At 50.9% G+C, this 14,748-nt stretch overlaps 1 protein-coding gene across 2 annotated transcripts in view; it reads left to right on the top strand.

Moving 5' to 3' along the window:
- Window positions 1–2,837: 2,837 nt before the first annotated feature.
- LOC127608548 (roundabout homolog 1-like) overlaps window positions 2,838–14,748 on the top strand; it is a 121,242-nt gene continuing 109,331 nt past the window's right edge. Inside the window, exons 1-2 of one of the 2 annotated variants that reach the window (XM_052077668.1) lie at window positions 2,838–3,067; window positions 11,287–11,423. In XM_052077668.1, the coding sequence (XP_051933628.1) occupies window positions 11,291–11,423 (133 nt within the window). In that variant the 5' untranslated portion in view covers window positions 2,838–3,067; window positions 11,287–11,290. The remainder of the gene's footprint in view (window positions 3,068–11,286; window positions 11,424–14,748) is intronic. The other variant, XM_052077669.1, reaches the window with a different exon arrangement.

Here is a 14,748-nt window from a genome sequence, read left to right as displayed (position 1 = left end):
CGCTCTTATCGAGATCCGCAGGAGGTGTTTGCCGAGCTGCGAGCTCTTGTAATGAGCAGACGGAGAAAGATGAAACAGTCAAATGAGCCGCCCGCCCGCCGCCGCCCGCCCGCCCGCCCGCATTAGCATATAGATAAGCAACGTCGTCGATACGTGGCGGGGAAATGCGCAAAAGCCTCTTTAGGCCTCTGGTGGGCAAGTGTGTCAAAACAAATAACAACACATTTGGAAGTTTGACGTTCAAAAGTGAAATCGGCAATGGCAATCATGCAACTTGGGTGCTCTCATCCGGATTCATTGGAATCGCTGGATTCATTCAGTGCACCCCCCCCCCCAAAAAAAAATGAATAGTAAAAGGGTTCTTCAAAGTCGGAAAAAGACTCACTCAGTGACAAAAAGAAAAGAACAACGAGATCTTTTTAGTCACTGCTGAATGCAGCATCTCGATGACAACCCCCCCCCCCCCCCCCCCCCACGCTGGGAGTCGTCTCCTTCTCCGGCCCTTCGCCCCTTTTGTTGATCCGGCGATGGCGGCGTGCAGCTCAATTTACGTCCAATTAGGCGTCTGATGCCTGCTATTAAATACATGGCCGTGTTCCAATTAGGGAAGGGAGGGGGTGCGCGGGGGGGGGCATGCATCATTTTTAATGGATCCGCTCACGCTCTTCCATCACCACCTTACCGAACCGATCCTTCTTATTTTATTTTTTTATTGGGGTGCATCCACTGACTTGTTCATGGGCTGATGTACGCGTGCGTGCGGGGGGGGGGGCCGCAATGTGGAGCCTCATTATAACACACGCGCGCACACACACACACAAACAAACGTCTCCCCCGGTGGCCGTTTATTTAGTTTATTGAATGATCATAAAGTGTCACATGATGATGCCAGAGTGATTCATAGGGCCGAACGCGCGCAGAGAAAACCATTTTTAGCAACACAATGAATTTACAAGGCAATAACGGTTGCATGCAGTAAAAAACAAAGACACAGTAATTAGTGGCGAAACACGAGGTGGTGTGTTTGGGAGGGGGGGGGGGGGGTGGCGGGGGAGGGGAGACGGATGCTAGTTGGCTTAGCTTGTCAGAGCGAGGGACTAATTAGCTTAGCTTGAGAGACCAACGTTGGTGCTGAATGCAAAAGTCTGCGTGCGGCAGAATGGAAATGCAACACAGCTTGTTTTTGGTGCTTCATGGGGACCCCCCCCCCCCCCCTTTCGCACCCACGGGCAAAGGTCAAGAACCGCAATGTAGGATTTGTCCCCTCGACGGAATTTTCCCACATGTGGGTAGCAGCATGTTTAAAATCCGCAACCAGGATTTAGGATTTATACTTGGGGGGGGGGGGGGGGGTTGCTTGGTTGATTGCTCCATCCACCGGCGTCCAATGATGACGATTGAAAAATGCTCCCAGTTCAGTGGTGTCTGTCCATGGAGGATGTAGCCTGCTGCAGCGGGAAGGCGGGGCGAGCAGTGGCTAAGCAAAACAAAGTTGTCATTGGTGATTTTTGAAGGACCACCGTTGGAATTGGAAGCAAAATGACTGAGCGCCCGCCCCCCGCCCCCCCCCCCCATCATTGGAAATAAAAGGAGAAGAATTTCCATCCGCATGCATTTATGTATTCCATCATGCCCTTCAATCAATTCAAGTAGTCCAATTTGGCCGTTCGGAAGCGACCCTTTTTGCCCCAGACTGGGATTTCTCATGTATTTCAATGAGGATGAGTGAGTGCCGCTTGTAACCCCCCCTCCGACCCCCCCCCCCCCCCCCCAACAATCAGTGCCGAGGCTGGAGCGTTTTTCCAATGGATTGAACGCTCCGCGGCGGCTTCTTCTTTTCCTTCTTGCTTTCTCCTCGTCCCAGAGTGCATTTGAACAGGCTTGTCTGCAGTGGCCAGGTGGGGGGGGGGGGGGGGTCACATCTGCAGGGAACACCAATCTGTCCTCCTTTCCCAGCTCAAACTCAACATTTGCAACACACACACACACACACACACACACACATTGAGGGCCTCATCATAACATTTGCTGTTAAATGGAGTTGCTTTTCTCGGAATGGCTTCTCCTGGCCGCTGTTGAATTTCTATTGTGTGAGGTGGTGATTGTGATGAATGAAATGGCGGCGAGGGGCGCCGTCACATGAATGACATGATGAATGAATGATGCCTGGAATATGGATAAATATCTGGCGAGTATACATGGAGGCTGCCGATGCCAGCCAATGATACTTAAGGTAAAATATACAATAAAAATCTGACATCAATTAAGCCCCCCCCCCCCCTGAGCAGTTGTTGGCACTTTATTGCAGCACTTTGACACATTGACAAATCATCATCTGTGTCATGAAAGAAAAGTGTTGCTTCCGAATGATCAGTCGTTGTGTTGATTCTAACCTCAAAAAATTGCACAAACTACAGAAGTGGTTTTGGTGGAATGGACAAAAAGCGCAAGTCGTGAAAATTTTGATCAATTCTTTTTCACAGTACAATTGAGAAAGTCCAATGGTACTTGTGTATTTGGACCTTTTTCCGATGATGAGGTGTTGAAATGCGCACATGGAATTTGCGCGCGTGCGCGAAGAAACCAGCGCGTCGTAGCACGCATTGTCCGCTCGCCGCTTTAGGACCCAGCAGGGAGGGAGGCTGACGCTTCTTCTGCCTGCAGGGTGACTCGAGCGCGCACGCTCAGCGGCTGCCGCCGCCGCCGCCGCCGCCTCCCCCGGCAATGCTGCCGCCGCCCAGCGTCAGACACACACGCAGCCCGGGATCCTCTCCCCACCTCCCCTCCCCCCCTTTCCGCTCCTCCTTTTTCCTTTCCGTTGATCTGAGTTCACCTCGCTGTCGGGATACGTCCCGTGCGCGCGTCAAAGCCGGGAGCGAGCGCGCGCGCGGGGGGGATACGCCAAGCACCGCGCCGGCAAGATTACGCACTCCGCCCCGGTCCTCAGCCTACAAATGATCGCCCTCCCTTTTTGGGGTGCGAGCGTGCGCGAAGACGATCGGAAAAGTTTGCCGGCTGCGGATGAGCTCGCTTGGTGAACGAGGCGGCCGCGCTGCGTTTCGGACAGGTGAGTGCGGGCGCCTTTTGGACGAGCCATCCGCAGGAGTCCCGCAAGCGGCCGCATGCCGCTTGAGTGTTGCCGCTCGCTCGCTCGCTCGACGGGTCGCTCGGCGTGCCTGCGGAGTTGATGCGGACTTGGTAGGGGGCGCGTTTGATGCTCGGAGCGCTCGCCGGGGTGCTGAAAGTTTGCCACGCCGCCGGTGTTTCTCGTCACCTGTTCCGTGCAGTCTCGGTTGACTCGCAGATGGAGCTAATAGTTTAACCCCCCCGATTTCTCTCACGGGCCGAGTAGGGTTGCTCCGACTCGAAAATTCGATGAAGGCATGACACAAATTGAATTCATGGAAAATTGTGTCCAGCAAATATGTACGTGTTGTATTCATATATAATATGTACTACAGTTCAGTTAATGTTAAGAAGAGATTTGGTGGTGGGGGTGGGGGGGGGGGCTTGTCATCCGGAACGTGAAGGCAAATTTGGTCGAATGTGGCAACAGTTCTGATGTGACTTGACCAACGGCGAGACGAGCGCCCCTCAAAGGAGCAAAAGCTTTTCCTTTTAGTGGCGCTAAGAGATTTTCAAGTTCCGAGCGGTTAAATGCCACTCCCGGCTGAAGTTTACTCGAAAAGGGAATAGATCTGAAACTATTTGTCCATTTATATTTTGTAACAAGCGACTCATGTCGCCGTAAGAGAAGCCTGCTAGCTTCACGCGCAACACGTCTATATGGCAATATTCCATCGCATATATTCTTTATCCTCGACAAAATGTGACAAATACAACAGCGTTTGACTGAGTCGCAATAAAGGCAGGCGGAACTCGTCTCCTTCATTTGTGTCTGCATGAGCACGTTATACTGCCGCCCGGTGGCCAAGGCAGGCACATCAGCGGGAGCAGCACAATGAAATTGATCACATTATTTAAGTTCTTACTTTTTTCTGAATAAGATATCGACTTATTTTTTTCTATTAGTCATTCCTTTGTCTTTTATTTTCCAATCAATCTACCCCCCCCAGCCCCTTCTAGTTCTTGTTTTACTTGACCACCACCAAATCCTTGAATTGGATTCACCCAATTGGATGGAGTCAGCGCAAGTGTAAGCCCGATTCCACGGATGAATTTGTGGAAATTGAAGAAGAAAAAAAAAATCCACTTGTGTGACTGGAGGTCCGGTCGCACTTTGCTGCTTGGTCACTCGTCTGGCTAAAGCTTCCTGATGCGGGAAGCGGCTCTGTTGATGTGCCTTCATGGCGCATTTGGGGCCCAAGCGAAAGGGGGTGGTGAAGTTGGCTGGATGTGGATATGTGGGGGGGTTATGGGCTGCTTATCGGCACAAAAGCTCCCAAGTTTGTGTGTGGTTGCCTAAAGGCGGAACATTAATAGATTTCCATCTAACGGGATTAGTGAATAATCGGCTAAAAAAAAAAAATCAAGTAGGGTAGGAAGGCAGACGCTGAGTAAGACATGAACGCCAGTGTCTCCCTCAAGGGCTCTGCTGGAATTGCAAGTCTTTAAGCCTGCGGTTACAGGAAATAGCTCAAATGTTCCTGGGTCAATTTGACCCAGGCAGTGTTTAGTAGTTCGAAACCATCACATTTTGCATAATCCTGCTGGCTAACAATTTTCCCTCCCCCCGCCCCTGATAGTGTTCTGTTCATTTCTCGCAAAATGCAATGACCTCCTGGGTCAGTTTGACCCGCTGCATGTTTAATCATCCAAAAGTGTTTGAAAGCAAAACCTTTTTTACGTGATTTGCAAATTGCAATGGACGAAGCTTTGATTCATTTGCCGTAGCCGGCGCGCCTGATAACTCGGAAGTCGGATGCAATTGTACTCGAAAGTCGCGTGTTGTCGCTGAAAAGCGCTTTGACCGATCTCGCAACTTTGCGATATTTTCAGGGTCATTCCATGACACGCGTCACTTTACTGCCCCCTTTTTTAAAAGTATTTATTGGTGACATTGTTTTATTTAATTTCAAATGAGTCGATTTGACCCGCAAGAGCAAGTCTACGGGCAAAGATGAACGACAAATCACCGCTGCCTTTTCTTCCCCATCGCACAAAAGCCAATTGCGCCTCGTCAAGGCTGAGAATGACAGAGGAAGTCACTCAAGACGTCCAAACGCCCGCAGGCCGCCGCCGATTGATTCCTCTTTTATTGTTTCGATCACTGTCCTGCCACCGTCTCTGATTGAAAAGCCGGCCGCCGTCTCGCCCCGGCGGAGCCGCCGGGGCCCCCCCCCCGACTGCGAGGTCGGGGAACTTCGCAGCCGCCGGCTCATCGCCATCATTCCCGCGTGACACGCTATTATTACGCTCTGGAAACGGCGTGTCACTCACCCGCGCCGGCGAGTCAATTAGTCACGTCCGCGGGGACTGCGGAGAGCGTTTCCAGGCAGGTAGACACGGCGCGCAAGCGGATTAGCATGTGTTACTGCGAGATTCAATTCCCGCTGAGGGAACCAGGCGACATTTTCACGTATGCGGAGATGGAGCTCTCGCCAGGAGCCAAACAAAGCCTTCAGATGTCCTGTTTACGGGTCTTGCTTCTGAGAGCACTTTTGGAGGAACTCTGTCTCCTCTCAAAAGTCTTTGATTCTCGGTCTTGGACGGAGGGGGTAGACTCTGGATTTCTGATCAAGACCAGTCGAGATCAGGGGGGTACGACTTGGATTAGTGAGAAACACACAATGCCTTCCTGATGTCGCCTGGATGACCACGCCCCCTCCACCCGGACCATGGATGAAGCCCCTCCCCATCCCAGGCCTCCAAACGTGAAAAAATATCGGCAAAATCATCAGTAATGCTGGATTTCCAAAACGATGTCCAAGTTGGATCTTTTTGGGGCGGGTGCGGGCGACTTCTCTTTGATATCTAAACGGACTCGCTATTGTCTCCGTCTAACTTCCAAATGTCTTGGTCTTGTCTCGGTCTCGGTTGGTGTGGACTTGGCGCCTGAATGCGAACGTCGAGACATGCGTTGACCGAGCTTTGAGCTTCAGGGAAACCTGTAAACGTCTTTGTTTTCCTTACCTTTGCGGCACTGTTCCGCATTGGCCCTTATTGAGTGCGCTCTTCAATTTGTCACACAGCCCAACGCATAGCGAGGGCCGCTGCTGAGAGACGAGCATTTGTGAGAAATGGCACACGGAGACTCAGGTGCTGGGAAACTAAAGTCGGCCATCAAAAGCCAGCGGCTTAAAAGATTTCTTCAAGGAGACGCGGCGTTACGTAAATCAAAGAGACAAGACAGAGTGCCGCGCTTTACGTGAAGATGCAGTACCAAAAGTATCCATCGCGGGGCACACGTCGTCGAACGTCCGTCCGCGCTCACGGGGTGATCCGTGAACCTTCCGTGCATGTTTTTGCAATGTGGGAGAAAACCGGAATACCCAGAGAAAACCTGTGCAAACCCCAAGGGGGCAGGCCCAAGCCGGAATCGAACTCTGCACCTCTGCGCCATGAGGTCGATCACTGGACCGCCCCTTTTACCAAAAAGGAGAATGCTGTGAAATACACGGGGGGGGGGGGCGTTTTATCCTCCCATGATTGCAACCCCCCGCTTACCTGCCTCAGATCAGTGTAACTTGCCTTGCTCTTATTTACTGCAACTGAGCCAACCCTCGCCCCCCCCCTCCCCCGCCCCTTTCCCTCTTTTTCTGGTGGTTTGTTGGGCGCACCTGCTGTCAGCCGCCTCAGGCTCCTTGCATCAGTTGATAAACTCCTCCCGAGACCCATCGGCAGCCACAGCATGGAGCTGCCTTACTTACTGCATTGAAATCGCCCATTGTTCAAAATAAATCTGCGCCGCTTGCATTGTGCCATCCCCGCTCAAAAGGACCGCTAGTGAGCTTAGCGTTCCATGTGTGGAGCACAACGGGAGAAAAACACAATCCGGGCTTGTTATGAGACATCAAATAGCATCCGGCCATCATGCGCATTATTGAATAAGTCTCCGATTATTGTCTTACTTGTCTCACTATTAGTTCATTAGCTATCCCGAGTGTCCCTGTAATAGTTCAGCTTGAGAGCGAGTGAACCCGCAGAACTACTTCGCCATGTTTTGAAGTTGTGAGTTTTACAAATGCACTCAAATAACAATTATGTCCAAGCTTCGCATTGAGAGAGAGCTATTTAGCTTAGCTGTGAAGCTTTTCATCGGGAACGGTTGTGGTGGTCAAACGTTATAGTCTGCTTGGGCGGCTAGGTAGCCGAGGGTGCTAGTTGATTAGCTTTGTCCATGTAGCTCTTTATGAAAGTAGCTTCGCAGTGACGCGGCACTCGCATTTCCTAGGAATGTTGTCAAAGTGGTCATTTGAAAATGTAAACACTTGTTTCATCTTGATATTTTTTTTCCATCTGCTTAAAGTCATTGTTGACTGTCACTCCGGGAAGCTGGTTCGAAAAGAGAGCTATTGAGCTTGCGTCAGCTTCATGGTTAGCAACAAGCTTCATAGCTGAGGGTGCTAGTTGATTAGCTTTGTCCATGTAGCTCTTTATGAAAGTAGCTTCGCAGTGACGCGGCATTCGCATTTCCTAGGAATGTTGTCAAAGTGGTCATTTGAAAATGTAAACATTTGCTGAGATTTATGTGTTTCATCTTGATATTTGTTTTCTATCTGCTTAAAATCATTGTTGACTATCACTCCGGGAAGCTGGTTCGAAAAGGGAGCTATTTAGCTTGCGTCAGCTTCATGGTTAGCAACAAGCTTCATAGCCGAGGGTGCTAGTTGATTAGCTTTGTCCATGTAGCTCTTTATGAAAGTAGCTTCGCAGTGACGCGGCATTCACATTTCCTAGGAATGTTGTCAAAGTGGTCATTTGAAAATGTAAACACTTGTTTCATCTTGATATTTTTTTTCCATCTGCTTAAAGTCATTGTTGACTGTCACTCCGCGAAGCTGGTTCGAAAAGGGAGCTATTTAGCTTGCGTCAGCTTCATGGTTAGCAACAAGCTTCATAGCTGAGCGTGCTAATTTGCCCGTGTCACCTACACAGTGAGGAGGCAGCTCGATAGAGAACTAGTTCATGAGGTAAACTAGCTAGCCGAGAGAGACGGTTAGCCTTAGCCGCTATTTGGCCCGTGTCACATTCTTATTTAGCGGGTAACTTCGTAGCCAAGGGAGAGCCAGAAGTTTGACTCTGCTGTTAATTTGTCAGCTAACTCATTCGAGGTTGGCTTGGAACGTTCCAATGGAAACGTGGCACAACAAGGACTTGTAAAGGCACAAAATGATCCTTTAGATGACCATTAAGTCTATTGTTCCCTTCATGCCGCTCGCATTTGAGCATTTATGCACATGCTAAAACTGATTTGCAGCACCTCGTGCATCTGTTGAACAGGGAAAAGATGGAAATAATTTGATCGGCATGTATTTCCTCAAGTATGAAGAAGCAATTTAGCCCGGATTTGACGCGTTCTTTGTCCGTCTCTGGGTGAGTGGAGCCTCTCACTTTGAGTTACGGCATATTTGTTCTCGATTATTTTGTGTTTCTTCTGGCCGCTTGCATTATTGAGCAGCTTTTAAATTGGGAACACAGCTTGCATCCCGGCGAGGGGCACATGGGGGCTTGAGGCATTGAGCTGTTTACCCGCTGGTGTTTTTTGTTATTTTTGTTGTATTTTTGTTAGGCTCTTTCCTTGCTGGAACTATTCTACTGTGTGTGTGTATTTTTATGACATTTTTTTCACGTGCCAGCCCCTTATTCTGTATGCGTCTTCCTTTTGATGTCACCGGCTGCGCCGGAGACGTTTCTCGACGTGGCAAATGGATGCGCCTTTCGTGCTACGTTTAGGCGGCGTCAACAAAACGTACGCCAAGGTCATCCCCGCCGCTTTCAGACGTGCTATTAGCATTCTTTCTGGTGGCGCGTCAAGTTTGCGCCTGCTCGGCTCTCCGCTTTGATGTCCTATATTTGCCGCCGGGGATCGACAAAAACAAAAAAAAAAAAATCGAGTGTCGTGTTCATCGGGGCTAAAGTGGAACAGAGTGGATCCAATGCAGAAGGAGCAGCGCCATGAATTGGATTGGAGCATTGATGGGAATGCTCCTTCATATGATTTTTTTTTTTTTACTTTTACATGAACAATGGAAGTGTTTGCGACATGAGAGTTTTTTTTTTTTTAAGTTGAGGTGTCAAATTTGGATTTTGGTTTGTCCTGCCACCCTGTACCCCGCCGCCATATTTGCAAAATCTCCATCTGATCCTCCATTAAGCTTCTTCACGGTACTGCCACGTCGAGCCAGCAGTGTGTGTGTGTGTGTGTGTGTGTGTGTGCTGCGTAGAACTTGGGACTGCAGTGTAAGTAAGACTGATGAGGGTGTCAAGGTTGCAACCGCCACCTTTCAGCCCCCCCCCCCCCCACCCCCACCCACTATGTTTGCACATTGGAATGACCTCAAACGGTTTTGCGGTGGAAGGTGGGGGGGTTGGGGGTGAATCAGCATCCGGCGCTGCTGGTGGCCCCACTGTGACTTCTCCTTCCATGTTGACCAACAGAAGTTGCAGGATTCAAATGACCTGATCGGTTTCAAGCCTGGGTTAAGATTTTGAGTTCGGATGACATATTTGGATACAAACTCGGCTTTTACTTTCCAAAAAAAGGTTCCCGGTTCACTTCAGGGCTCATGATTTTAAATTGGGGTTTGAAGACATCGTTTGGGTTTCCTGCTAATGTTTCAAGAATGTAGTTTGGTTTTTATCTGTCCAACACTTGTTTTGGTATGAAATTCGTGTTTGCAGCCAAAACGGCGCAATTTGTCTCCGTCTCTTCATAGTCCAGTTGAAAGCAACTTTTTTTTTTTTTTTTTGGTCCCAGCTCATGCAAATTAGCCTCTACTCACCCCAGCCCCTCCACCGTCGGGTGTGGCAAAGTAAGTCGAGCTCGTTGTGACATGTCATCGGATGACAATCGCTTTGTGTTGAGACAAGAGTTCATCGAGCAAATGAGTGAGTCACGCCTCCCGAAATGGATTCGTCAGCGGATTTTCACGCCCGAGACGAGTGTACACGAGAGGGTGACTTTTTCAATTGCTGCCAAAGCAACGCGCTACTTTCTGTCTGTCACAATGCCAATTAACTGCTGCCTTTGTTTTCTCTATCCGCTTTTAATGAAGCGTAAGCGCATCGTGAGCTCTTTAGATGAAGGCGCTCATTTGAAATGCGAGCTCGGGAGCCACCCAAATGGCAAAAGTCGTCTTCCTCCCCCTTAGCTGCGAGTTTGACTTTAGATGGCGGGGGCTGTTTGGAAATGCTGCAGAATTCCACTTGAGTCGAGTAATCCACAGAAGGCAGACTGTATACAGCACGCATGTCCAAAGTCCGGCCCGCGGGCCAAATCCGGCCCGCGGTCGAATTTCATCCGGCCCTCGGCCCCCGTCATAAAATCAGTGCCGTCTGGCCCGCAGGTTGGGCGCAATGGAACACGTGTTGCATTGACTGAGGTCTCGTAGACTGGTGAGTGATGTTTCATAGAGTACTGCTTCCCTCTAGTGGCTAAATGAGTAATAGCATTCACTAAATGAGTAATAGCATTTAGACACTAGAGGGCATCACTCACGAGTTAACAAGACATCACTCCGTGTTTAGATTGACTGATATGTCATATTTCAAATTCCTGTTTCAAATGAACCAAAAGAAATTCTTAAGATTGTTGAAATTAAAATAAAAATGGAAATGTGAAACAGACTGGCTTACTAAAACTTGAACAATATTGTTGTTCAATGTAAAGAATGTCAGCCAAGGTCGGCCCCCCGACATTTTACCACATAAAATCTGGCCCCCTTGGCAAAAACTTTGGACACCCCTGGTATACAGGATGCCGCGACACTTGCGTCCTATGCAATTGGAGAGTGCGTCACGCATGGCCAAGTGGCTGCCATGAGAAAGTCGGAGTGAGGGGGGTGGGAGGGGGGGGCGCGCCATGCAGACCGGGAAGCGGCCGCCTGCAATCAAACGCAGGTGAACAGGTTGTTCCACACATGGCTGATCCGCACAATTGGACCCGATTTATTTCAGCTGCTTGCCGTCATCTCCTGCACAGCGGCAGACTGCGCACGGCTTCTTCAGATCCATCCAGTGTGGATGGAAGACATGGACTCGATGGCTTCGGTGGCTTCGCTAGCGCGTGCGCGCGTTGCGACAGCGCCAAACGTGTTCACGCCAAACAAAGCGGCGCACTGCCTTTTGCTCTCCTTGATGGCCTTTTTTTTTCTGTCTCGTCAGACCCATGTCCAGAGATGGCGTCCAAGTGAGCGGCATCATGCGCGCGAGGGGCTCAGGCTCGGGCGCGGGGGCCACCCCCCTCCTGCTGATGGTCCTGCTGGAGCTGGCGTGCTGTCAGGAGGCTCCCTTAGAAGCAGGTAAGCCTGCCGCCATCTTGCTTCGGAACGCACTTTGGCCTCCGCTCACGTTCCAAACGTAGCCGCGACCGCCGCGCGCTTGTGACACCGGCGACGTTGGAGAAGTCGGCTCTTCAAATGGCGCCGGTTCGTCCTTTTTGGTCGTAAAAGGCCTCCCCAAAAAGCCACCGGAGCAAAAACGTCCCCGCCTTCTACTTATTGTGACATTGCTCAGCGCTCGCTATTCAGCTGGCTGGCCCGCCTGAGGGCGATTAAATATGGCGTCGGCCCAGAGCCTTGAATTACGCGGGAGCCACGCTGACCTTTTTCAATTACAAGAGCGACCGCGCGAGACGGCCGCGGCGAAGCTCATCGCCTCCGGCTGCCAAAACGCAGCCGGCGGCTGAAAGGATGCTCCGCCACCGCCGCCGCCGCCATTTGACACCAGCAGAGGATGGTCGCGGACGAGCCGGAAGCGCGCGGCGGCCAAACTCTGCCGTGAACGGCGATGGGACGTCGTACGTCTTGCTCAGGCGGGCCTCCTTCCCGAGTCGGCGCGATCGTCCGCGGCTGAGAGCTGAAGGTCGTCCGCCGCTGATCCAATTTGAAGCCGCAAAGATGAAGCGTGAAAGTTGCCCTTTTGGCACGGCGCTGCGCCTCTGCGGCCATTTTTCAAAAGGGATGACTGCACTTATTTGCCGCCCCAAGCGATCTGGCGCAGCGCTTGGCAAAAAGCGCACGAAAGCTCTTAACGGATGAATAAAGGATATCTTATCTTATCTTATCTTAACGGATGAAAACCTCCACTTGAAATACAGCTCAGAACCTGCCCGCCCGTAATCACAGGATCCCAAACGAATCCGAGCGGGCTTCCGGTCACAAAGCCGCCCTGGCGAGGTGGTCCTGGGGGAGACCTCGGCTGCCATCGTGGCCAAGGTTCCCCCCCCCCCCCCCCCCCGTTGGAAAACAAGCAATCTGTCCGCCTCCCTTGTTTTGGCAGAAAATGTGGCTTTGCCCACCAATAATGGGATTGTTCATAGCTTTCAACAATTCCCTGTGAGTGGGGTGTTGCAGGGGGGGGGGGGCACGGGGGCTCTTATCGTCTTCCAGCCTGCTGCCATTTAATTACACAGAGAGGCCGCACTTGCTCATCACACTCCATCCGCCCCCGGGCCATCATTTAATGATGCGGAATCCGCTCCGGGACCCCCTCCCGCCCCCACCCTGTCATTTTTTTTTTTTTTTATTAGCATCATTCTGCTGCTTTTTATTCACCTCCTTCTCAGTGTGTCCAAGGACGTCTCTTGCCGGTTTTCCTTTTTCATATTGTTCTTCCGGTCTTGAAAGTGGAGGAACTGAACGGGAGCGCCTCGGGCTAAAGAAAAAAAAAACGAAAAAAAGCTTCACATGTGATTTCACCTTCATGCTCCTCCTGCTGCTTTTTTTTTTTTTTTTTCACGGACCAAACACTGGCGGGTTCTTGACAAAAATGTAAAACAAAAGCCGCGTTGCCTTGAGAAACAAACAAACGCCTCGCAAAACACGTCAGCTCAAATAACCCCCCCCCTACTCCCCACGGCCCCCCTTGCGCACCATCTCCTTCGGCTTCTCAGATCTCGCATGAATAAAACGCCGACTAATGGCATTCAATTTGACATTATTGCTCTTAAATGCAAAAGGATGACATTTCAATTGAAATGCCGCGCCGTGCGCCGCCAGCGCGCTTTATTGATTTCCAGAGAGACGCGACACGGGCACCTCGGTATCTCTTAACCCTGATTCTCATTCAGTCAGGCACACGCGTACACCCCCCCCCCCCCCCACCCCCTAGCGTCCCTCTCCGGGGTTTTGCGCTGTGGGACTGCAGCAGCGGTCGTCGTCCCGCAAATGAATTCCTCTCCATTAAAGACGGCGTTTGCGTTGCAGACGCCGCATCCGCTTGGCGTCAAGCGACCATGTTGGAAGTGATCTACCTGCTAGCTTAGCCTGGGTTGGGAGCCTCGGTTACGGAGCGAAACGACCGGCGCCGTGGACATCTGTCGCCTATTTGTTTCGGCCGTGTTAAGAGATTTCAATCGATTTTCAAGTGTTGTGCTATCGATGGTCGTAATATTGGATGCTGATTCTCCAAAGTGGGCGGCCCGGTAGTCCAGTGGTTAGCACGTGGGCTTCACAGTGCAGAGGTACCGGGTTCGATTCCAGCTCCGGCCTCCCTGTGTGGAGTTTGCATGTTCTCCCCGGGCCTGCGTGGGTTTTCTCCGGGTGCTCCGGTTTCCTCCCACATTCCAAAAACATGCGTGGCAGGCTGATTGGACGCTCTAAATTGTCCCAAGGTGTGAACGTGAGCGTGGATGGTTCGTCTCTGTGTGCCCTGCGATTGGCTGGCAACTAATTCAGGGTGTCCCCCGCCTACTGCCCGAAGACGGCTGGGATGGGCTCCAGCACCCCCCGCGACCCTAGTGAGGATCAAGCGGTACGGAAGATGAATGAATGAATGAATGAAGGATTCTCCAAAGTGTTTGTGGTATGACTGATTGAACTCAAAGGTTCAACTGTGTGGAACCGCTGATACGGGCCGGGAACCTCCTACCAGATCTCTTTCAGTTGTTATTTCCAGTGGCATCTATCGTTGGGTAGCATCAGCTTGACAGTGGAATTGATCGCCCTATGTCTGTGTAATGTAAATGCCAAACAACAGAGTATTGACCCCTGAGGGACACCACATGTCACATTACGAAACCCAGAAGTTGCATTGCCGTCAATTACACGGTGCGGCCTTTCCGAGGGGTGAGAACTAAACCCATGAAAGTACCGAGCCCGAAATGTGGAGTATTTGTTGCGGTTCAAGCGATAACGTCAAGTCCAGGTTGCGGATGAGTCCGTGCGTTTTCTAGACGGCTTCACGTCCTTCACGTCCCGCTAAACAAACATAAATACTCATTTGATGGGTCGTCTCGGCAGTTTTTTTCCCTCTTTTTTATTCTTTGTCCAAATATCCCCAAGAGAGGACGTATCGTACGTTAGCGATGCAAAAGGCGTGCGTCCGGGGCAGGACAAAGCCGCTTTAATCTCATGCAAATTTCCTCTCCGACACGCTGGAAGGGAGTGTTTGCCTTCGCCTTGATTGTCTCGTTAAATTGAAGCGTTGGGAGTCCGAGGGGAGCGCCCGCCTCGCGTTTCGCCTCAAAATTGGCTTTCCGGGCCACCGAGGGCAATTCTCCCGCTCACTTTTGTTGATTTGTCCATTTATTTAGTCATTTTTTTGTCATCAAACGCAAGTATGACCATCAAATGTGGTGGACGTTGTCCACAGCAGCATTTGCTATTGAAGGGAATTCATCTTGGG

Source organism: Hippocampus zosterae, chromosome 10 (assembly GCF_025434085.1).
Source record: "Hippocampus zosterae strain Florida chromosome 10, ASM2543408v3, whole genome shotgun sequence".
Taxonomy (NCBI): domain Eukaryota; kingdom Metazoa; phylum Chordata; class Actinopteri; order Syngnathiformes; family Syngnathidae; genus Hippocampus; species Hippocampus zosterae.
This window is presented reverse-complemented; position numbering and strand designations above follow the sequence as displayed.